This window comes from Pimephales promelas, chromosome 14 (assembly GCF_988280905.1).
Source record: "Pimephales promelas chromosome 14, fPimPro1.hap1.1, whole genome shotgun sequence".
NCBI classification, from domain to species: Eukaryota; Metazoa; Chordata; class Actinopteri; order Cypriniformes; family Leuciscidae; genus Pimephales; species Pimephales promelas.
In genome coordinates, this window is record NC_142782.1 from 33,465,154 (window position 1) to 33,491,192 (window position 26,039).

Genomic DNA, 26,039 nt, shown 5'->3' on the forward strand with positions numbered 1-26,039 from the left:
TTTTCAAGACAAACCATGTGTAAATTCATAAGTCGACAAGTATTTTCTGCTTAAAACTGCAGTGAAACAAAGACAGTCTCAAAAACACGGTTTGAAATCACCGGTGTTTCTGACGTCACAAACCTTGTAACCAATCAGATCAATGTGACCGTCAACGAGTGGATCTCAGTTGGTGTGAGTGAGTGGAGGCGGGGCTAATTTGCATATGACCTCGAAAACTAAATGAGGCAAAGGTGTACATTCAAGGATGTTTTCGAGAAAAATCGAAGTTTAAATCAAAGATGAGTTTTAAAGGACAAATTTTTGACAGGGGGACTTTAAAATATCAGGAAGAGTTAATACGAGTTAATCGATGAGTTAATTCGTTCATTTGGAAAACATATTTCATCTGGTACTTTAAGAGTGCAAACAAATAAAATAACAGATTGAAGCATCCCTCAAAAATTATTTATTTATTCGTTCATTTGTTTGTTTAACAACACATTTTAATTTTTAAATATTAATTTTTACCAACAAAAAAGTTTATTTTTTCACTATTTATTTTCTCTTACATATTTTTTATTTACTTATAGCTCATTTGTTTACTTTGCTTAACAACAAAGATTTTCCTAGCATTTGCTTTATTTTTCCAGTTTTAAATGAATAAGTTTCTATTATCTAATATTATTATAATTCATTAATTCTTCTCTCGCCTGTTTTCCTGCTTAAGTTGTTTCTGCAGTGCTTTAAAACACTCTTCTTAAAGTCTTGTTTTTATGGAATATTGCAGTATTTATTATAGACGATTTATCCATTATTTTTGAATGATTTAGTCTTTAATTAAAATAACTTCCCCTCCCTCTTGCGTCTCTTCTCTTCTCTGATGACGTGTTTACTTGCGTGAGGGCGGGGCAAACGGTCACTCACGAGAGATCCACCAATAGCAAACCGCCCTCCATTTCTTCCAGTTCCAGAAGCCTATCAGAAGACTATCGCAACTTTGTTTCATGCCGACTTCTACAAAAGCAGCAGATTGATCAACAACATCAAGCATGTGTTGAAGAGCGACTGTGTTTTAATCACAAGGATTACAAAAGGCACGTTCAATCCCCTGATGCTCCTGTTCCTCCATCCTCCAAACATGTTGTTTCTGCCGTTCATCCTTCAGTAAATGAGCTACAGTGATTGGACGGCCAGCTCTGGGGTTTGTGCTCTGGAATGACAGTGACCCACTTTCCTTTGTATGTCAATATTATGGTCCACAAGTTCAGTCTTTGTTTCTGAATAATCCCTCATTCTTTCCTGTATGTTTCCGTCTCTCAGCGAAACACATTTATCACATGGTGAAGGAGGAGCACTGAACCATCAGAAAACAAGTGTTTAGCTTGAAGCACGGAGGCATCTCTCTCACATACTGTCCTGATATTGTGAGAGGAGATTAAATGAGATCAAGCCGATTGAATCACTGGGAATCATGTTCTCCCGACAGCATAGGCTACTGATGTGCTGCTGCTGTTGGGAAATGCTTTTAGTAATCTGAATGTTTGTTATCTGGTATTTGTATGATCTTGCAGAAACCTCACTGTATAATAATGAGGTCAAACCCTTTCAAAACACAATGACGGTCTGTGTGCATCTGTCATGTTAATTACATTCCTGCCATTTAGCACAATTTTCTACAGTGCTCAAACTAAATTTAAAACTCCGTTAACTCAACTAAATATCTAATTAAACAAATAATACACAAAATAGACTAACTTTACTCAATGTCTTTGGAAATTCAACATTCATTGATATTCTTTCAAGAGACCTAAAATATATTTAGATTCTAATTTCAGCCCCATATACATTTTTGTATCATATTGTCATATTCCACTCATTATTTTTTTTTTAATTGAAAAGACCAAATATTATGGGAGAAATTGGACTATTATGAGATTTGCATCCAGAAGTTTTATTTTTGAGCATGCTTATAGTCTCATACAGGAAAGTCAACGTCTGTCGGTCTGTCTATATTAATCGCATCTCTCGGTTTTGCTACAGGCACGAGGCTGCATTTACACTAGAGGTCTTGATGCCCAAATCCGATTTCTGACTATATCCGATTTTTTTGACGACCTGCTTACATCATCTTTTAAAAGTGACCCATATCCGATTTTTCCATTCACACTACACTGCTGAAACTAGCAAATGCAGACGTTCTGGTTGTTCTGAACCGGGAAATTAAGCAAAACAGATATTCATTGGATGCAGATGCGAATAAAATTATCCAGTGTTTTCTTTCCACAATATTTCAATAAAACATTGGTCTCGCATACGGCGGAGAAAAAAAGAGGAGAGGCTCTTGCCATGAGCACTTAAAACGATGCATCATATCTCGTGAAATGTCTTCAAAAACGGATTTATTTCTGTAACAATCCTGCATTTTTGCTTGCACTCTTCACCCCAAACACTCAAAAGACATGAAACCTCCGCATTGCTTCACTGTGTGTAAATTTCTTCCATCGCGTGACTCGCATTTACTGGGACATATCCGATTTGTCTGCTTACATGGCACATGCAAATGCACGTATCTGAATCATATCCGATTTATTACCACATATGAATGAGGCCTGAATCCGATCCGAGAAAATCGGAATCCATGCGTTTTTTTTTCCTGCTTTACACGTTCATCGGTCATATCCGATCTGTGCCACATGAGAGGAAAAAATCGGATTTGGGTCACTTGAACCATGCAGTGTAAACGAGGCGAGGCGCATCTCAAACAAGCCTATTTTTAAATCAAAACAATCTCAAAACAAGCTGCTGATTCTCACTGAACATTCGCTTCTGCCCGTTGCTTTATGCGATTTAGTGTTGCTGTTGTGGACATTTACGATTTTTTTGCATCAGTACACTACAGCTTTTGATTAGTGTGCAAAGTGTACGATTGGACATCTGATCTTCAGTTGAATCGGTGAATCTGCATTTTCACTCAGTGGACGCTTTTGGTCCAGTTTGCTGTTTTATAACCGTTTAGATCGGTGTTCATTTCCAGATCTGTGTTAGTAGAGTTGAATTGGTCTGATCTCTATCTGGTTTGAGATCACAACATTTTATTTGATTGTAGGATTTTGGATCTGCATACTATTTTAGATCACAAAATGGATGTCAATCCATCTCGCAAGGTCAGTCCTGCACAGACTGCAGAACCTGTGCCTAGAAAGACACACGCAGAAGTCATTGCGACGTTGAGGGTAAGACGGTTTCATCCATCTTTGGTTACTATTAATATTAAGCCTGCATTCATATGTTGGGCACAGTATTAAGGTGTTTTCTTCTTCTTCTGGCTTATCATCAACAGGAGCTCCTCCGCCAGCACAGACTGGAGCCTGTGAACTTTTCTCCTATCTATGAAAGAGCCTGCAAGATATTCATGGAATCTGATACTGGTTTGCTTCATTTCTATTCAAAACATCTCACTTGAGTATGAATTCTACATAAGTTCCTTCATAACAACCATATTAACATGAAATAAATGTGATGTTTTATGCAGGATCGTCGCCGTCTTTAGACCCACGAGTTTATTTAGGATACGGCATCAAGGCTGATCAACTCAGGGCTGAAATGTTACGAGAAACACGCCTTGAAGTAAGTGAATTTAGTATTCAGTTCAAATGAATATGATACTTTGAAAATATGAAATATATCTACATGCTAGAGCCCGACCGATATATCAGCAGACCGATATTATCGGCCGATATTAGGCATTTTCCAAACTATCGGTATCGGCAGTTATAATGGCCGATAAATGAATATTTCAAAAATAAAATAAAAACGGACGAAACACGCTTGAACCATGTCATGAGTGTTGGAGTTGTATAGTTTGTCCACCAGAGGGCACTCTACACCGTTCCTATTGGCAACACTTGTTGAGTTGGTCACAATACATACATTGCTTGAATAACAATTAAAAGAACATCCCCATCAGTTCTCTTAACTCAAATAAGCATGAAAAAAATTGTGACTAATCATCTCCAGTTTAAAAAATAAATAAATAAAATATCGGCCGATATATCGGATTGTAAAACCCAAAAATATTTATATCGGTATCGGCCTTCAAAATCCTTTATCGGTCGGGCTCTACTACATGCTTGTAAATTGTGTGGATTAGGTTTTTCATTTGTGTGTATCATCTGTAGTCTTTCTGTGAACCTTTCTCTCTTTCACTTTCTCAGTTACATAAACCTTTAATAAAAGAAACCCTTTTTTTTTTTCAGGCATATTGTTTATCTCAGAAGGATAGTGGCTGTCTTAAACCCGGTCCAAAAGTCCAGAATGCAAAGGCCAAACAAACGTAACTACTTTTCGAACATCGTTAAAAGTTGGTTTGTAAAAAAAGTTTCATTTTATATAGCTCTTCATTTTATATTTCTTCATGTTTCAGGGCTCAGGATGCGAACAGGACACTTTTAAAAAAAGAAGCACAACTTGAAAGGTCAGTAATAAAAATAAAAAATAAACAATAGTACTGACATGCCAATGTTTTTGCATATCCCATTTACTGAAGATACTACTGATAGCATTATCCATATTCATTTCTGTTCCTGTAATCTCTTTCAGAAAAGTTCCTGAAAATGAAATGGAAGAGAGGGCTTTGCCAGAACCTGAAGAGGAAGTGAAAGAGGATGTGGAAGAGGAAGTGGAAGAGGAAGTGAAAGAGGTCGACCTGGATGACCTCACAGAGAGAATTATGCGGGAATACATTTTCTTTACGGAAGAAATGGATGAAGAGGAACAGCTCATTAAGAGTTTGGAGTATGAAAAGGAAAAGTTGTACGTTTCTTGTGCACAATGATGAATTTAATTTCTTCACAGTTTCCGATCTGTGGGAACCGACGACAGTGTTTTGCTTTGTGTGTGTTTGTGCAGACAAGAGAGGTTGAACCAGAGGGACAAGGAGATGCAGAAAATGGCTCTCCTCATTAAACAAGAGGAAGATAAACCAGAAAATATAAAAAGCCAACTGAGTAGTGAGGATTCGGGCGTCATCACTAGAAGACTGAGAGTAAGTGCACAACGTGTCCCATCACTCACAGTGTACGGCTGATCTGTCATACGTGATCTCATAACTCATGCTTTTGTCTCGCCAGGTCAAATGGTACTGTGAGAAGTTGACGGACGTTTACATGGAGATCTTTGAGCGTTCCTGCAGCCTTCATTTTCCAAGTCTTATCCTGGTAGACCTTGATGAATTGACTTCAAACTTGTTGGAAAACATGACAGATGAAGCACACGTCAAACTACTAAACCAGTTTTGGAAACACAAAGCCATGAAGTAAATATATAAATACATGTCTTCACGACACAAAGTGATAAAGCGACTGTGATGATCATTTTATGGTTTGATAAAACTGAGCTCTTGCTAATTTAACTCTTGCTTTCTCTCTATCACAGTGGCAGGATGGAGAGTGAGGCTAAGATGAAAGCACGGCGAGAGAGACGGATACAGGAAAGACGGGATATTGCTCTTGCTCCTCCAGTGAAAATAGTAGGTGGCACACAGAACCTGCACTACTTCCCTCACACGTGTGTCTTGCTCATTAATATTTGAATATGAATCAATAGTGTGATGCCGACTTAAAAATCACATCTCTATTGCAGGTGGGAAAAAAGCTGATGCCACGCATGCTGCCTCCAAAGAAGGTTGAGAAAAAGGAACAGGATGAACCCAAGAAGCAGGAGTCGGATATACACTGCCTTCCCTACTAGACTCCAAGAAGAAGAGACAGGAGACGGAGGGGTGAAGGAAGGAAGGGGGGTTTGTTTATGTTGTGTTCTTTATATTAGATTCTCATGAACCCATTAAATAATATATCAGTGCATTTCTAGTAGATATTGAAATTGAATATGTAATGTAATATGTAACCACAAACCCCACACGCACACAAACACCGTAACACACGCACACACGCACATCTTGCTATTAGTGAACAAAACTATTAGAACTATTAAAGCTATTAGTGAACTAAAACAATTTCTAAAGCTAGGTCTTCTAAACATTAAATCGCTCACACCTAAAGCGGTTATTGTAAATGAAATGGTCACAGATAATAATTTCGATGTTCTGTGCCTTACTGAAACCTGGCTTAAAGCAAATGATGATTTCGGTCTAAATGAGTCTACTCCGCCCCGTCTGATCGGTCGTGGTTAGCATGTGGTAAGCATTTTCACATTTAGTTTCGAAGCTCTGGAATAGCCTTCCTGATATCAGTTTAAAACTACTTTAAAACTAGACTAAAGACGCATTTATTTAGCCAAACGTTCATATACATTTTTTATCTTACAGTTATTGTAAATTTGGCCTCTAGTTCATAAACGCCAGAGGAGAACTGGCCGCCGACTGAGCCTGGGTTCTCCCAAAGTGTGTTTTTTTTCTCCATCGGGTCACCTGGTGGAGTTTTCCGGTTCCTTGCCACTGTTGCCTTTGACTTGCTCAGTTATTCAAATTAAACGACCTATCATAACTCTACCAAACTTGATTGTCTTTTTTTTCATGAATAAACAAACACTGTTAAGTTGTCTTGATTGATACTGTGAAGCAGCTTTGATACAATCTGTATTGTGAAAAGCGCTATATAAATATATTTGACTTGACTTGACACGCACACACTGCACAGGTCAAATAGACCTATATTCAGTCTGTCCAATCAATGGCTGATACAACACAGTTTCCCACCGTTTTAAAAAAATTCAAAAAATTATCATTGATTGTTTTAAAGTGATACTAATGATGACACATGATTTGGATATTGAAAAATTTGGGATTAAATGGTTTAAATGATAATATATTGAGAAAGTATTTTTGATTAAACGTAATACATTTTTCATATGTATTCTCTCGTTATTTCATCTGACTCCATAAATGAAAAGGTTTTAAATAAAATCTGCACATCATTAAATATAAGTGAAACGTTTGATTGTTCCTTTTAACTCTAATGATATAATATCAAAGTCAGTTAGAATCATCAAATGTAATAATTTTAGAGGTTTTGCACTTATATACACAATATATTTATATAGTTTACTTATAATAATTGTATTTTTTGACTTTACATGTTTTTTTTCTATTAAGGTCTATGTAATTGTGTCTCAACTTGACAGTACAAAATCCTAATGTGTTGTCTAAACACAAACCATTAAAGTGTACGTCCAGAGGGTGGCAGTACACTGTAAAAAAATATTTTCAAGATTTGTTATCACAACATTTTTTCTTTTGTCAAATCAACTTAAATAATTTATTTAGTTCAGGTAACTTATTATTTTGAGTTTCTGATGATTAAATCAATCTCCTTCATTGTATTAACTCACTTTTTCTAGTTCAATCAACTTAAACTTTTAAGGCAACCAGGTTACTTATTTTTTAAATTTAAACCAACAATATTTTTTACAGTGTATAGTGCGAGCCGACTGCCATTTTGCCCGAACTTAATTTTATTGTGTTCAATCTGCTTAAATCTACGAACAACTTAAGTTTACTTAATCCGTTTGTGTTGGATTACATGATTGATTTGTGTTGGCTTAACTGAAACTGGGCAGTGCTTTTAGTTCCCACTACCCAGCATGCTTTGCATAAGGTTTAATTATTAAAATTAAGTGGTATTTTATGGGTTTTTTTGAGAAATTTAGAAAAGGGGGAAGACTTGATAGTGTGTAATAGCTGCTAGCAAATAGCTAGCGAAAGTCTATCAATTTAATTAAATGTCACTGAATCAAATGAAATATAAATGGATGAATGAATATAATAAAATGCCTTTGAATCATGTCAGGAAGCCTTTAAAAATTCACGCTGAGACTAATCTATTATGTTGAAGTAACATGAACAAATTATGTTTGTTTAACGTAATCCAGTTATGTGGAACCTGTTGACAAATTAAAATTAATTAAAGCCAACATGTAATTTTTTTGAGTGGTAAATTTATCATCAGTTCAAAGATAATCAATACAAAACATCAAATGTTCAGGAATAAAGAGAAGACGAACCCGACATTTAAGGAATACATAAAGCTGATAGACTCGGACTCTGAGATACAGAAAAGGGGCCCGAGCCTTCTGCTGCATTTCATAGACAGACCCCATTTCATTTGTAAACATGAGTTCACAGTGGAAATGTACCTTAAACACTGTCCCAGACTTACTGGGGGTGGAAGATGATTAGCATTAGCATTGAGCTAACACCTTCTGAGAGCAGGAGGGTTTAACCATCCACTCCATCTCTAAACTCTAAAAAGCCTTATTATTTTACTTATTTGGAAATAAGACATTTGTACCAGTTGCACTGAGACATTTTAAACGATACTAAACATGTATAATACTCGAAGATAATCATTTACATTAAACCATCCTTGTGTGAGTTTGGGTGATTTGATGGGCTTCAAATGTTAATTTGCTTTGTTCTCTCAGAGAGTTGCGCTTTTTAAACCTAAACATTTGAATCTACACATTAAATTTAAACATTTGTTACGTGTTAAACATTTGTTAAAAACATTTGTATTTATTTAAATTATATATATATATATATATATATATATATATAAGTGTGTGTGTGATAGGTAAGTTTAGGGTTAGTGTAAGGGGACAGAATATACAGTTTGGACTGTAAAAAAAAACATCTATCTATGTAAACAACGTCTATGGAGATCCCCACAAAGTAGTGAATCAGACTGTGTGTGTGTGTGCACACAACTGAAGCAGTATTTGGTATTGGTAAACCAAATAATGCATATTATGAAAAGACCACCACACAAGTCTTGAGCTTATCTAAGGTCAGTAACCATCCAGAACAGGCTGTTTCCCTTCACACCATCAGCAGCAGCAACATTCACATGTCTTTCACCCAGTTCTTCTATAGCATATGGCGTTATCACAATCGACCAATGGGTGGCTACGAGGAGCAGGTTGATTAGCTGACGTCACGGACGCAGAGAGCGCGCTCAGGAACGGGGTTGGGAGGAGGCTCGCGCACGAGAGCAATCCGCGTATTTGTGTGTCGTATAGGCCAGGGATGTGAGCGAGGGGCGACGATAATGGGGAATAACCGGGACCCCGGTGCTCTGGAGTGGACACAACGACTGGACGGTGATCATAAAGGGGGTTAACGTGAAGGTCAGCCATCTCTAGAGTGTTCAAAAACAGATTGATGGATTTTATTGGGCTAAATGATACATTGATTGTCACTGGAGACGCTGAGGCAAGACAGTGATTAGAGCTGCTCATATAACCATACTGGAAACGATTTACCCATTTCAATGGCGTTACCATCGACCCAGAGCAAAACAGGTCACCCGGACCCAGGACTAACGCGGGTTCACCGGGTGTGAAGCGCTCAATCTGTCGTTTTTCCGGCGATGTCCGCGTCTTGCCTCGACCTGCGCAGCGCGATTTCAGCACCACCGCAGCTGGACAGCGACCGCATGGAACTCGCGCTCGATCCCGGCCGTCAAAGCTCGCCAGACACCGGGGAATATCAAACCCTCACGCTGATACACACCGCGCCCGGGGGGCTCGGCATGGCTTTGGAGGAGGAGCTGGCCATGCTCACCGGGGAACGGGAGGACGATCTGGAGGTATCCGCCTCAGAGACACCTGTGAGCGGACAGGACTCTGATCTACTGTCGCTCTTCCGGCAGAAAGAAAAGGACCTGGTCCTCGCTGCTAAACTGGGGAAAGCTCTACTTGAAAGAAACCAAGACCTCACAAAGCAATATGACAGAATTACCAAGGATTTAAACGACAAACTGGAGGTGAGGAGCTCTAAAACTCCACTTGGGTGTAGATACATGCCCAACAGTTTGCATAAACAAAAAGTCAAGTCAAGTTGACATGCCATAAGTTTGACTGTCAGATTCCTAAAGTTGTTTAGTTTTCTGCAGAATTCGGGGTTCACACACACACATACACTGAAAAAAAAAATAATATGCTTTATCTAATCAATAAAATTGTGGCAACATATTACAAGCAATATTATTAATTAAATTGTTCAAATTAGAACTAATTAGAATATTAATTTGATTAACTATTACTCAATTCTAATCTGTTGCCACAATTTTATTGATTGGATAAAGCATATTCATTTTTACAGTGTACAGAATCAATTGAAAACAGAAAATGAAAAGTAACCCCCCAAATATCAATAATCAAGTTACTATATTAATAAGAGTAAATTATTCATGATTACACATAACTATAAAAGTTAGTAGTTCTAATCTAAGTAATCTAATACTTTGTTTATCAGCAGTGCTGATTGATTTTGCATGCATGCGTTGTTTACATGGGTGTGCAGTCAGTCTGCTTTTTTAATTATTAATCAGGATGTATAAAAATATTAAAGAGCATGATGGAGCAAATCATTTAAATGACTTGAACACATTAGCGTGTAAAATTATTCCTCATGCTGAACTCCTGAAGAGTCACCAACTCCATCTGTATCTCAAGACAATTGCACAAATATCCACACATCTTAAATGCTAATTGTTTCTAAGTATTATCTAGTAATAATGTCTATGATAGTGCATTGTGAAAACACAAACACTCGAACCAGAGTTAACGGCATCCATACATGTCCAGACTGCGTTTACTATCACTGAATAGACCATTGACTGAGTTGAACCTCGTTCAGACCTATATGGGCTTTTTCAGCGATGCTGCAAGCTAAGCTAATGTGCTTTGGCTCCGATCAGCTGTCCGATGGCCAGATCCTCGACAGGTTCCTGGCAGTTCTCCACGCACCTTTGACTTAAACCTCTCGCCTTAATCTACATCCTACAGTAGTTCAAACATACTTATATTTTCTGACAATCGCCCTTTGTTTGAGGAATCCCTATTTGTTCATATTAACACCCTCTTATAAAGCAAGTAATCAGCATTGAAATGACTTCTACGCTTAGTTAGTTTGATAGCCTTCACAGTGGATTTCACGGGCTTTAATCAGTGCCAGATTTCATTTTCTGCAATTACAGCTAGTGCTCTCAGAGGTGCCCGGGACTGAACCTGCCTGACCCTCGCAAACCATCAAATCCACGTGTCTAACTAGCATTACAGCTTTTCTGCCACACTTAGACAGGAAGAGACCATATGACCAACATGTAAGGCGACCAATCACACGCTGTTCTGTTGCGTGCCGTTTAGGGCCAGGGTTATTTAAAATAGTTGATGCCACAAAAGCTTAGAACTAATAGGGTTAGAGCTAATACTGCTATATAATGATGGTGTTCATGCCATCATTTTTGTTTTATTGCTGTATCACTTTTAAGTTTACGGTGTTTTTTCTTTTTTTATTAATCACCTAAAGGATTATTAGGAACAGCACACTAATACTGTGTTTGACCCCCTTTCGCCTTCAAAACTGCCTTAATTCTACGTGGCATTGATTCAACAAGGTGCTGAAAGCATTCTTTAGAAATGTCGGCCCATATTGATAGGATAGCATCTTGCGGTTGATGGAGATTTGTGGCACGAAGCTCCCGTTCCAGCACATCCCAAAGATGCTCTATTGGGTTGAGATCTGGTGACTGTGGGGGCCATTTTAGTACAGTCAACTCACTGTCATGTTCAAGAAACCAATTTGAAATGATTTGAGCTTTGTGACATGGTGCATTATCCTGTTGGAAGTAGCCATCAGAGGATGGGGACATGGTGGCCATAAAGGGATGGACATGGTCAGAAACAATGCTCAGGTAGGCCGTGGCATTTAAACGATGTCAAATTGGCACTAAGGGGCCTAAAGTGTGCCAAGAAAACCATTACACCACCACCACCAGCCTGCACAGTGGTAACAAGGCATGATGATCCATGATCTCATTCTGTTTACGCCAAATTCGGACTCTACTCAACAGAAATCGAGACTCATCAGACCAGGCAACATTATTCCAGTCTTTTTGGTGAGCTCTTGCAAATTGTCGCCTCTTTTTCCTATTTGTAGTGGAGATCAGTGGTACCCGGTGGGGTCTTCTGCTGTTGTAGCCCATCCGCCTCAAGGTTCTGTGTGTTGTGTCTTCACAAATGCTTTGCTGCATACCTCGGTTGTAACGAGTGGTTATTTCAGTCAAAGTCAGCTTGAATCAGTCGGCCCATTCTCCTCTGACCTCTCGCATCAACAAGGCATTTTGGCCCACAGGACTGCCGCATACTGGATGTTTTTCCCTTTTCACTCCATTCTTTGTAAACCCTAGAAATGGTTGTGAGTGAAAATCCCAGTAACTGAGCAGATTGTGAAATACTCAAAATTGCTTAAATCACCTTTTCCTGACATTCAGTTTGGAGTTCAGGAGATTGTCTTGACCAGGACCACACCCCTAAATGCATTGAAGATTAAATGTGATTGGTTGATTAGATAATTACATAAGTAAGAGATTGAACAGGTGTTCCTAATAATCCTTTAGATGAGTGTATGTATATATATGTATATATATATATATATATATATATATATATATATATATACTGCATATTTATACAGTATATAAATAATACACATATAAAAGATTCTCAGAATGTACAAGTGAATTTTATGTTAAAAACTTGTGAATGGGAGCGTATCTCGTTCAGTTCTCAACTCAACTCATTCACAAAACATTCAGTTTTATTGCCTTGCTAGTTTATTTGCCACTCAGAGTCTTATTGAATCTGTCAACGATTTGATCCAACCTGGCAAACTTTGGCAACTAGTTAATCAAATCCAGGAATTTAATTGGAATTTAAAAAGCATTTAATTGTAAATAAATGTCAGTGACCCTGTTTCTCTTCCAGCTCCTGGAGCAGGAGAAACATGAGCTGCGTCGTCGTTTGGAGAATCGCGAGGGGGAATGGGAAGGCCGGGTGGCTGAACTGGAGACAGATGTGCAACACCTGCAGGGGGAGCTGGAGAGACATCAGGTGCAGCTGCGTGAGGCCGACCGGGACAAGAGCCGGGCCATCAGCGAGCTGTCAGAACAGAACCATCGGCTGCTGGAGCAGCTCAGCAGGGTGAGTGTGTGTGTGTGTGTGTAGTCGCTAGCTAGTGTGTCTCTTGAGGCCAGGGGAGTGAGGTTTACACACACAGATCTTACTGGATGGTCTCTGTTAAGTGCACTCAAACGGGTGGAGATGCTGGCTGATATCACAGGATGTAGTGCTAACAGTTTGCAATGGGTCAGAAGAGGGAAAAATACTTGATGATGATGATGATGATGAAGGTGTGTTTTGAAAACTTGAAGCTGAGTTTAGTAATGGCAGGTTCTTTGTGCGACTCTTGTTCACAGGCGCGTTTCAATTGTCATTGAGTCTCATTGATTTTGCCCCAGGATGGCTGTAGTGTTGTAGCAATGACGCAGGTCACACAACAATCACACCAGCGTCCCCCTGACAGACTGATGTTAATATTTTTAACGTTCAGATTGACTGCAGCTGTCCCTAACACTCACAATCAGGCCTCATAATGCTTTAATGCTGTCAATCCTTGTCAATTTCATTTACTCCGACACACACTTCCTATTACCACATGGTTCTATTAATATTCACACATAATGGCAGAAGAACTGATGATGATAAACTAATCAAGACTGGCAGCACATGGTCTTCCAGCTGAGGGGCAATAACACCAGTAAAACCAGAACATGTTCTCAGAAAAGAGAATAAAGGCCCGTTCACACCAGGAACTATAGTAGTTAATTTTTTAGAAGTTAAAATGATAAATAAATTAATAAACAATAACTATTACTATACTAGCGTTCACACCAGCGGACTGTTTATTCTAAGCGCATACTCAAATTAGCTCAAACGTACGGCGTAACACGAGAACGAACCCCATTGGTTCTCACTGAAGCTCAAACGTGCCGCGTAACATGAGAACGAACCTCATTGGCTCTTGCTGAAGCTCAAACGTGATGCGTAACACGAGAATGAACCTCATTGGCTCTTGCTGAAGCTCAAACGTGATGCGTAACACGAGAATGAACCTCATTGGCTCTTGCTGAAGCTCAAACGTGATGCGTAACATGAGAATGAACCTCATTGGCTCTTGCTGAAGCTCAAACGTGATGCGTAACATGAGAACGAACCTCATTGGCTCTTGCTGAAGCTCAAACGTGATGCGTAACACGAGAACGAAACTCATTGGCTCTCACTGAAGCTCAAACGTGATGCGTAACACGAGAACGAACCTCATTGGCTCTCACTGAAGCTCAAACGTGATGCGTAACACGAGAACGAACCTCATTGGCTCTCACTGAAGCTCAAACGTGATGCGTAACATGAGAACGAACCTCATTGGCTCCCGCTGAAGCTCAAACGTGCCGCGTAACACGAGAACGAACCTCATTGGCTCTCACTGAAGCTCAAACGTGATGCGTAACACGAGAACAAACCTCATTGGCTCTCACTGAAGCTCAAACGTGCCGCGTAACACGAGAACGAACCTCATTGGCTCTCACTGAAGCTCAAACGTGATGCGTAACACGAGAACAAACCTCATTGGCTCTCACTGAAGCTCAAACGTGCCGCGTAACACGAGAACGAACCTCATTGGCTCTCACTGAAGCTCAAACGTGCCGCGTAACACGAGAACGAACCTCATTGGTTCTTAGCTCAAACTTCCTACATAACACGAGAAGGAAACTCATTGGCTCTTGAAAAATCTCAAACGTGATGCGTAACATGAGAACGAACCTCATTGGCTCTCACTGAAGCTCAAACGTGTTGCGTAACACGAGAACGAACCTCATTGGTTTTTATATCAGAATGATTTAGTTCTGACATATATCAGCCTATAAATAGAAACACATTTCTTGTAGTAAGGGTAGTAGCCATGGTGTGGCCGGTTACCATCAGTAGTTCCCTGTTGTTTTCAATTAGTTTAAGTAGTTAAACCCAGAAGCTCGTCGGCTGCTGATGGTGATGTTCTCTGAAGCAAGAAAGAGGCTCTGATTATGAGATAACTAGATGGGCTTGACAGATCTACTAATGGATCTCTTGCTGCAGAGTTCAGACTCAGATGACCTTCCTTCAGTGGGACAAGCAACAGGAAGTGACATAAGGCAGAGTGAGTCATGCATGAACTCAGGTGGGATTAGGGTTTAATCTAGATCCTCTTTCCTTTACCAACAGCATTAGGGATAGCCGACTGGAACAGAGCAAGAACAGTCTGCGGTTACATATCTGACTGAAAGAAAATCACAAATGAGATCTGATTAATATCTCATAAATGTTTATTTAGGAAAACAGTCTCCTGCTTCTTACAGTAGATGTTTCGAGTTTCAGAAGAGAAAACTTTGCACTCAATATGAATTTTCTGCACTCTCAGAAAAGAAGGTACAAAAGCTGTCACTGGGGCTGTACCTTTTCAAAAGGTACACTTTTGCACCCAAAGGCTGCATATTGGTACCTTAGTGGTACATTTTAGCACTTAAAATGTACATATTAGCACCTAAATGTACATATTAGCACCTAAAATGTACATATTAGCACCTAAAATGTACATATTAGGACCTAAATGTACAGATTAACACCTAAAATGTTCATATTAGCTCCTGAAATGGACATATTAGCACCTAAAATGTACACATCAGAACCTAAAATGTACATATTAACACTTAAAATGTACATATTAGCACCTAAATGTACAGATTAGCACCTAAAATGTTCATATTAGCTCCTGAAATGGACATATTAGCACCTAAAATGTACATATCAGAACCTAAAATGTACATATTAACACTTAAAATGTACATATTAGCACCTAAATGTACATATTAGCACCTAAAATGTACATATTAGCACCTAAAATGTACATATCAGAACCTAAAATGTACATATTAACACTTAAAATGTACATATTAGCACCTAAATGTACATATTAGCACCTAAAATGTACATATTAGCACCTAAAATGTACATATCAGAACCTAAAATGTACATATTAACACTTAAAATGTACATATTAGCACCTAAATGTACATATTAGCACCTAAAATGTACATATTAGCACCTAAAATGTACATATCAGAACCTAAAATGTACATATTAACACCTAAAATGTACATATTAGCACCTAAAATGGACATATTCCTGAAATGGACATATTAGCACCTATAATGTACATATCAGAACCTAAATAGCCCAATACAGAACAATAGTGTGATATAGCCCTATACTTAATTGTATGCAGCAATTGCATTTTTTATTATTTCTCTCAAGGATCTTTTAGGAGAAACATTGACAACACTTTACAATAAGGTTTCATTTGTAAACATTAGTTAACATGAACTACACACTTCTAAAGCATTTATTTATCTTCATGTTAATTTCAGCTTTTTAGTTTTAAATTTACTATTTAAAAATAGCGGGGTTATTCTGGATACTCCATCTAGCGCGTGCAATGATTACGCAGTGAATGGTGACGATCAGTCGGCATTGTTTTTCCGTCGCATTTTAGTATCGCCTCAGCTCGCTCAGAACTTTTACACAGTGGGAAACCAAACCGAGTCGAGTCGAGCTGGTACTGTGCAGTGGAAAAGCTACATAAAGGACCTTACTGTAAAATGTTAAGCATCTGAGACAGATTTTATTCTGGAGGGACAGTGGTAACTCAACTAGATAATGAAGTAGAGGTTGACAAGTAGGTAATGCCTAGCTAATACAGACAGCATTAATGCTTAGCTAATGTACTGGACATATTGTGTTGTGTTGGACAGATGCTTTCTGTTGCACACACACACACACACACACACACACACACACACGTCTGTCTGCCAGTCCTGGAAGCAGGGGGTTGTCAAAAAAGAGAGGACCCCAGCAGCCTAATCTGATCAGTGAGAATTTTACTAATTACATTACAAAGGTTTAGAGAGAGAGAGAGAGAGACAGAGAGAGAGAGATAGAGAGAGAGAGAGAGGATGAGGGGAGATGGACAACGAACAAAAATAGACCCACATTTCATTATCAAGATGGAGTGATTTTATAAATGATCCCATTGATTATATGTTCACTGGTTGGCTGCATTGGAAATGAATGGCAAAGTAACATGGGTAACAGGTTGTGGGGTCAGACAGAGACTTTCTTCAGTTTCAGAGCTCCTTCTATGGTTAACCCTGCTGGGACGTCTTATCCCAAAAATAAACGATCACATTTGTCTAATTTTTCCTAACGATTTGCTATAGCTGCCCGCCCCATAAGCAGGCCGTCAAACGCGTCTCTGCAGGCAGCCTCGGCTCTCAAATCTGCACACACAAACATTGGGGTACAACCACTCGAAACCAAAATAAAAAGTGTTTCAACCAATCAAGGTCAAGCGCAAAACCTCACAAAACCCGCCCCTGTCGGTGATTGGTTGGAACACTGTTTATTTTGGTTTTGAGTGGTGGTGGTTGTACCGATTTGTTTTTGTGTGCAGTGCAGATTTCAGAGCTGAGGCTACTTACAGAGAGGCGTTTTTTGACAGCCTGCTTATGGGGCAGGCAGCTAGCGGATCGTTAGGAAAAATTAGATGAATGTGATCATTTATTTTTGGGCCTGAAATCACCGACACAAACTTTAACCCTCAGGTGCTCTTCGTTTCGGAGTCACACTTGTTACCTTCCCGGTCAAAAGTGACCGGACACCTAAAAATTAAATTTCCTCCATCCCAGTAAAACCAATGCAATTTATTTTTGTTCTATAATATTTATTCTTTGTAATTTAGTATTTTGAGACAATTTGATTGAATTTATTAATATTTATGGTCTATTTTTGCCATGTAAATATATATATATATATATATATATATATATATTATTTTTTTCAAAAAATTATTAATGCAGTATTTTAGTTTAATATAGAGTCTACGCCTTCAGAAAAAACATTTTTTTTTTTGAAGAAAATTAGCACCATCTGGTTACAGTATAGAGAAAAAGCGTAGAATCATGGTGTAACCACTAGATGGCATGTACAGCATGTGAATTCCCCAGATGTTTATGAACACATTTTTTTTTTGGTGAATTTGAATATATAGTTGAAACAATCTCAAAAACGATTTTTTATAAAAAAAAAAAAAAAAAAAAAATCTTTTGAATTTTTGTCAAACCAGCTACGAAGATGCAATGTCCATGCGCCTCATTGTTTACACACAAACACAGTTCGATCGCGCCCGCACCTCTCTCTTGCGCCTAATTATCATCATGGCACACACTTTGCACTCTAGCCAAGTAGCCTATGATATAGTTCGGATATCAACTATAAGCCTAGGCTATATAAGTAGTAACGCCATCTCCAGTCGAAGTAGTGGAACCGTCGCTGTGTTTACATCCAACTCCTCCCACCTTACATACACCTAAACCTACCCAACTCCGCCCCCTGATCCCTAAACCCAACCCTAATCCTACCCATCTCCACCCCTTGGATCTTGATCCGACTCCTCCCCGTGGATCTCATGTTCTGCATTGAGGTGCTACTGCAGGATTTGGAGTGTAAACTTGTGTATTAAAACTACATTAAACTCACTGCCACGTTGCTGGGGTGTTGCCGATGTGCTGTCAGGGTGTTGCCAGGGCGTGGCTAGGTTGTTCTGTGTGGTTGCTATAGGTGATTTCTCCCTGTCTAGTTTGAAAAGGATAATGCCGCAGGACGACACACAGATTGATGCTCGATACTAAGGCCCCGTCCACACTACTGCGTTTTCGTTTAAAAACGGAGACCTTTTGCTACGTTTGCACACTAAAACGGGAAAAACGAAGACCTAAAACGGAGAAGTTTAGAAACGCTGCAGCTCCGTTTTGCGTTTTGAATCTCCAGAGGGCGTTTTAATGTAGACGGGACAAAACGTAGGACTTCAGAAACGCTGACGCAGGGGCTGAGGCTTGGCTCCATGATTGGGTGTTATCGGTCATGACGTATCCTTCCCTGATTCGTCAATCCCTGTTTACACCGGCATGCCCAGTGTTGGTGAATGGTCACGTGATCCGCGTTTTCAGTCGTTTTAATGTGGACGGAGATCATTTCAGAAATGTCACAGGTACCCTGCTCTGACAGTATGACTAAGGCCTGTCTCAGCACCTCCGATCACTATTCCCACAAATCGCTATGGCAACCTCAAGTGTCATGTTCAAATCCATGTGTTACCATAGGAACGTGAACCTCCACCCCAATATCGGATTCAACCAATAAGACACTCTAAATGAGTGTAAAAAGGAGTTTCCTTAAGCATTGCTCTTTGTTATGTAAATGAGGCACAAATGAAAGAACAAGCAACCTCACGGCATGTGACGCGTCTGCGGCTCAATACACACGAGTGAGTGTGTGAGACGCGCGTCTGCTGTGGGTCATGTCGACCTGCAACATCAGACACGATTCACACTGAGATTACACCGCTGAATGGACAGACACCAACATGACTAATCGCTCTTTGATTATCATTCGTGAAGGTGATGCAAATGTAATTACAGTTCAGTTTTAAATGCCGTTATGAAGAATGATGTTAGATCCTGTGGAAAAAAAAAAAGACGCTAAATTAAACCTCCTCTTCTCAGATTTTAGGGAAAAGACTTGTCAAAAAGTCTACAATCAAAAAGTCTGAGATTTCAATGTTAATCCAAATATTTCTCATCAGCTTCTTCAAGACTGAATGATCTGAGCCACTCCACATTATTTAATGTAATAATTATGCCTCATTTATCTCTGTTTTTAAGGAAAATATTTTATAAAAAGTAACCGAGAACGTAGTTAAGTCTCCCGAGTGACCACTTTTCTCTCAGTTTAATGCAAGCTCAAAAATATCTAATCACTAACATAAACAGGAAGACACATACGACTGTTCTTCCTGTTTGCAGATGTTTATTTTGGTCAAGACTATAAAGCAAACTATAATCTCTTCTCAAAAGACACCAGTCATTTTTTTGGATCTCGGATTGTGCCTTTCAACCCGGGTTATTAACTACAACTAAAACTATTAAAAGCATTTCTGTTAATTGAAACAAAGCTGAAAAAATATGAAATATACACTAAACATAAATTAGAAATGTTGCTTTGGCAACTAACTGAAATAAGTTAAAATAACTAACTGGAACTGAACTAATAACAAAAAAATTAGGGGTGTAAATATATCGTGCCGCAATATATCGCAATACAAAAATGCACCAATATGTATCGTGGATATAGTTCCGCCAAAATAAAAGTTACTGTATGTGAAAAAAATCTCACAAAGGTTTTAGTGTCAGTACTACATTAAACTACTATATATAATTTTGATTATACTGTATAATAATGCAATGGGGGAATATTTGTGGGTCCTGATAATGCCAAATGACTTATGCAACTTGATCAGTAAAAAAAGTGTCCAAAATTATTTTAAATATATCTAAGTTACATATATCTAGTCAGAAAGGGTGCAAGCATATTCGTCTAAAATTATTTTCAGCTTCAGAATCATGAATATTGTTATTCTGGTGTCGCTATTGTCCTTGGGTTACAAGCACCAAGTCCAAGTCTATTCATTTAAACCCACAGTGTAATATCAAAGTTACCATTTTTAATCAACAGTACATTTTTTGTTAACCTTTTACCATATGTCTTGGAGTATCGCAATAATATTGTATCGTGAGTTCAGTTTCGTGATATGTATCGAATCATGACATGAGGGTATCGTTACACCCCTAAAAAAAAATAATCCTAAATAATAATATTAAAAATAATAATAAAAATTTAACTAAAATGAAAACTGAAAATATAAAAGCATAGCCTAATTCAAAATATGAGTCAATAATACTAAAATAACCTTACTTGAACTCCCTCAAATTCCCCCCCTGCTTTTCGTTTCATGAATCAGCCGAGCAATTAAATATTCTTGATGACGTTTTTTGGCTTACACCTTAAACAATATCAAACTAACGAGAAGTTTAGCAATCTGAAATGAGTCAAAGCCAGTGTGTCACTCTAGAAGTTGAAACCTGCTCCTTAAAACATTTCTTTATCAGTCTCGAGTCTTTATCTGTGCCAACAGAAAGGCAATATGGGTGACCTTTTCTGAAAACTGCTGAGTATTATTTTAGTAAAACTCTTGTATCAGGAGAATCCTCCTGTCAGGAAAAACAAACAGTGAATAAATAAAGTTAAGATCCTACTACAACCTTGACATATTCTGATGCACACTGTCAGAAAAAAGTGCAGAAATGTTCCTTTGAGTGGTACTTGTCACTTGTCAGAATCCTTAACACTACACTCTAAACGGAGCTGGGTTATTTCAACCCAAATTTGGGTCAAATATGGACAAACCCAAATGTTGGGTTAAAAATGTCGTTTCAAATTTGAACCCAATTTCAAGTGTACATTTTCTAATTAATTTAACATAACATTTTCTCTCACTTTAGCGTCAATATGACACGCTTCAGTTATGGGTAGTGTTAGGGTTAGACCACTAGGAGGCGTCTTCTGGCTCATATATATCTGCGTCTCATATTGACGCTATAGACCTTATTCAGAGCAGCGCCATGACAGGTATGAAAGTGAGTCTGTGAGGCGGTTATGTTTACAATGGCATCCGCTGTATAAAGCTGAATAAAGCTCCTAGATTACTTAAAATTTTCCACAGCTTACGTTGTCGGGAGTTTTTTGTCAACTGACATGGAAAGATATTTTTCCAGTGTTTCATGAGCAGAACAATCCGAAAAAACATTAAATAACAGTACAGCCCATTGACGAGATGCATGTCTATCCCTCACAGCCTCGCTTTCATTCTCATTAAAAATCAATCAATCTCATCATTTTTTACCGGTCCAATCAGCGAACAGAGGCTGAGAACGACGACGTTGATGTCGTGCGCTATAGTTTGAGTCGGCATACGTCACGACCAAATATTAGCGATTAATTATAATTTATAGCAGATAGTTTTAGACTTACTTTACTTAATTTGTATACGTCCCCGAAGGCCAATTAATTTAACAGCAAGACGACATACAAAAGGACAATTTACGATACATTAATAATTTCAATACAAGTTAAAAGGTACCTTTTTAAGCACACACACACACAGTACCCACACACACACTACTTCCCCCATACCCAGATTTAACAGAGAAATTGAAGTAGGATTACATGAATGTTTACCTGTTACTTTTACTGTCGTTTTAAGACTTCAACAGCGTAAACGTTAGCGTTACCCGCCTACACGGAAGTTACCGCTTGTCAATGGAGCAAATGTGCCAGACTCTGTGTGTACAGTAGCTACAAATGAAATGTGTGAGAGTGTGGTGGGATCAGGCTAATAATCTGATTGAATTGAACATATTCAGTGAGAGATATTGCAGCAGCGAAGTTCATACGGTCGCGAGTGGCATTGTTGTGTTTGTATGTAGCCGGGACTCGTGGTTGCCGTGGTGACGGTCACAGATGATGCGAGTCAGTTTAGCGTCTAATGAGTGTTTCGCAGCTGCAGTGGCCTGATCGCAGACGTCCAATCCACACACAGGCATCTCTGCTACAGATGCTACAAACTGCCAAGTGTGATCAATGAGTGTGTGTGGGTGTGAGTCTGGGGGCGTGTGTGTGTGTGTAGGTAGGGTTTCTCAGTAATATGACTCATGCTCATAGATTATTAGGCCAGCAACAGGCTTTGTTTTTCTTTTAATACAATTCTGTATGAAAAAATATAACGTTCGCAGGCTTACTGTTGAGCTAACATTATGAAGATAGCAAGAAGGTGTTAATTCTGTCTTAATTCCTGTAACAGGCTCATCTGGTCTATATCTATATCAGTGTTGGGAGTAACGCATTACAAAAGTAATACATTACAGTAACATATTACTTTTTGCTGTAACGCAGTAGTGTAAGGCATTACTAATCAATTTTCAGTAATATTTTACTCGTTACATGTTCAGTGAGGCTTGTATTACAGTTGTATTACAGTGTAGCCTATTGTCTGCTTTAACTTCTTAAAGGCAACAGACTGTGTGAAAGTTTTAAAGCAGTCTTTCAGTGCCAGTTCAGAGCGGTCGCGTCTGTAACATTGTTTTTTCCTCATAAATGCGAACACGAAAACTAAAATAAAATGAATATTTTAAGGTCTATGGAGACTGGAGAGCCAACCCTTCCTCATCCGATTTGCGCAGTGTAATTAACAGAATTACAAAAAATATATTTTGCCTCCTATTTTTTTGTCACGCATGAATGTGTGTCTTTTCCCTAATATTAAAAATAAAACATAGACTGATATTTGTCTAATGTCTGGAGTCCTTTAAGGAAGTAGCCTATATACGTTTCAATACATGTATTTTCTGAGAATTTTTATTTCAAGTTTTGACTGCATTTTTTTTTTTGATAAGGCAGCATTGGATATGGACGGTAAGGAGAATAACGCTGGAGTTGGAAGAGGTGTGTCGCGATTCTGTAGGTTCGTGGATCTGAGTCGTGTGGCGAATCGCGATTTCGGTTTCATATTGCATATCGTTACAGCCCCAAAGTTAAGTTCTACTTAGTTATTTTGGTGAAAGTAACTCAAAAGTAATACATGAGTAATGTAACGCATTACAATTCTGAGACAGTAATATTGTAAGGTAATGAATTACTTTTAAATAACAGTAACAAGTAATACCTAATGTATTACAGTTTGGAAGTAACTTGCACAACACTGATCTATATCTATTTAACATGCTAGTAATTTCCGAATGCCATTAATCTGGCAAACTTTAGCTAATCCACTGGCTCAAAAACACCCACAGTCTCAGCTGGATATCTTGTAAACCGGATTTTGTAAAACAACAACAACAAAAACAACATTATAATAAAATAAACAAATTGTTAAAAACAGTGGCTCAAAGTCAGTCATATCAGCACAGTGCCTTGTAAGGTTTGTAATAATAATAAATTAAGAAGTTTAAATTGATTGCTAAAAATGTATTATGCAGCCGGGGACTTGTTAAAATATTAGGGCTGTCAAACGATTAATCGCATCCAAAATAAAAGTTTGTATTATTTACATAATATATGTGGGTGCATTGTGTATAATTATTTTGTATATATAAATACACACACATGCATGTATATTTAAGAAAAAAATATTATTTATACATAAAATATTTATATTTATATATAATATAAATTATATATAAATCCATATACAGACAAATATTTCTTTAATATATACAAGCATGTGTGTGTATTTATATATATAAAATAATTATACACAGTGCACCCACATATATTATGTAAACACAAACTTTTATTTCGGATGCGATTAATCGCGATTAATTAATCATTTGACAGCCCTATAAAATATCAAAATATAAATGAAATAAACTAATTGTTAAATCCAGTGGCTAGTTGTAAATTCAAGTACCTTGTAAAGCAATAATAATAATTGTTAATTCAACAAAATTTTGTCTAATAAAAAATGACCCTGGAAATAAAGAGTCAAGTGCATTGCATTGTGGGATACAGTATCTCACACACTGGCTGCGAGGTTTAATAGAAAGTGCTATTCCAAATTCATCCAGTGGTTTTGGCAAATGTCCTGGTAATTCGTTCATACAGGCAATTTATATACTCATACTTCACATACAGTACAAGCAGCCTATATAGACTACATCTATGAGACGCTAAAACAATTTTCTGTGTTTGTGTCCGCAGGCCGCCGAGGTGGAGAAACAGTTGTCTACTCAGGTTCATTCTTTACGGGATGATTTCAAAGAGAAAAGCATCTCCACCAACCAGCACATGACGCGCCTCGAGACCCTACAGGCCGAGGTGAGGCATTATGGGATGCGGATCTTATTTATTTACAGAGTCATGACACCATGATATATTTCAAAATCTGCTTTCCTCTGTTTTCCTTCCTCAAATGATTATTTGTATCATCCACTAAACAGCAAAGGCTTGAAGTAAGTGCTCACAAACCGCTTCCTCCTTTCTGCATGTGTGTGTTCTGTGATGTGATGCAAAACACTGCTGGATCATATCCTGATTGCTTTCTTATGTCATACTTCTCGCTAACTCATCAATGAAAGATGGCCATGTAATTGGCTCCTGGAGTCTCTGATGTGACAGCGCAGGACAAACAATGCCAGCTCGAGTTTCACGGGCCGTCATCAATGGATTCTGGTCTGTTCAGAACAACTATCTCAAATCAAGCTTTGCTCAACTCTGAACTGAGGAAACTGTTTTAAGCCGAAAAATGCAGATCTGTAGATTAGCTATTATCGCGATCTCCCTAACGAGAGAGCTATATACAATTTGTGAGACCCCAAAATGCATTGCGACAAGCTCAGTGGAAATATTCCTCCATGTGTTTCCCAAAAGCATCAGTAGCCAAAGTCAGCATAGCATAATTGGCAATCATTAAAGGGATAGCTCACTTTGAAATTAATTTTTGATATGTTTTATCTTACCTCAAGGGCATCCAAGAGGTAGGTGTCTTTGTTTCCGCAGTATTTTCAATTTTGATATTTTTAGTCTGTCAGTCATACAGTATAATGGAGACCTATGGGGTCCATGTCATAGAAACATGATTTAATGACTCGTAAATGTAAGTACACATTGATGGCCGAAACGAACGGTTTGTGTGAGAAAATGAACAGTACTTATATTGTTTAAAACATATCAAAAAAGTAAACTATCCCTTTAATATGAACATGTTACTATGCAGGAAGTAATGCAGGACTAATGAGTAGTACTATATTAACACTTCAGCTACTACTAATAACTAATATGGAAACAAGCTCAACTAATCAGTAATATTAAATAATTTTGGAGTGATATAATTCCTTATTATGTAATCAATAATTACAGATTGAGATCGCCATCATTAAAGGAGTGGTATAATGCCCTTTCACAATACGTAAAATATGTCTCCAGAGTGTGTGTGAAGTTTTAGCTCAAAACACCCCACGGATATTTTTATATAGCATGTTAAAGTTGTCACTTTTTTAGGGTGAGCAAAAACGCAGCGTTTTTGTGTGTGTTCCTTTAAATGCAAATGAGCTGCTGCTGCCGGCGCAGGGGGCGGAGCTACAACAGCTTGTGTCCTTTTACCTCACACACATATGCACTGAAAATTTCAAAACCTTTTAGCCAATCAGATGATGTCA

The 26,039-nt window shown here is 38.2% G+C and overlaps 2 protein-coding genes across 2 annotated transcripts in view; both read left to right on the plus strand.

The window, feature by feature from the left end:
• The first annotated feature begins 3,327 nt into the window (after positions 1-3,327).
• LOC120489553 (uncharacterized) lies at positions 3,328-5,843 on the plus strand. The gene is made up of 9 exons (XM_039686460.2): positions 3,328-3,410; positions 3,515-3,609; positions 4,239-4,315; positions 4,406-4,456; positions 4,582-4,794; positions 4,891-5,026; positions 5,112-5,296; positions 5,416-5,509; positions 5,623-5,843. Exons 1-9 carry the CDS (start codon positions 3,395-3,397, stop codon positions 5,728-5,730), a joined length of 975 nt encoding a protein of 324 aa, XP_039542394.2. The 5' UTR covers positions 3,328-3,394; the 3' UTR covers positions 5,731-5,843.
• Positions 5,844-8,972: 3,129 nt separating this feature from the next.
• bicdl1 (BICD family like cargo adaptor 1) overlaps positions 8,973-26,039 on the plus strand; it is a 31,590-nt gene continuing 14,523 nt past the window's right edge. The window contains exons 1-4 of the mRNA XM_039686346.2: positions 8,973-9,761; positions 12,766-12,981; positions 24,583-24,699; positions 24,822-24,833. Coding sequence (XP_039542280.2) covers positions 9,366-9,761; positions 12,766-12,981; positions 24,583-24,699; positions 24,822-24,833 — 741 coding nt within the window. The 5' untranslated portion in view covers positions 8,973-9,365. The remainder of the gene's footprint in view (positions 9,762-12,765; positions 12,982-24,582; positions 24,700-24,821; positions 24,834-26,039) is intronic.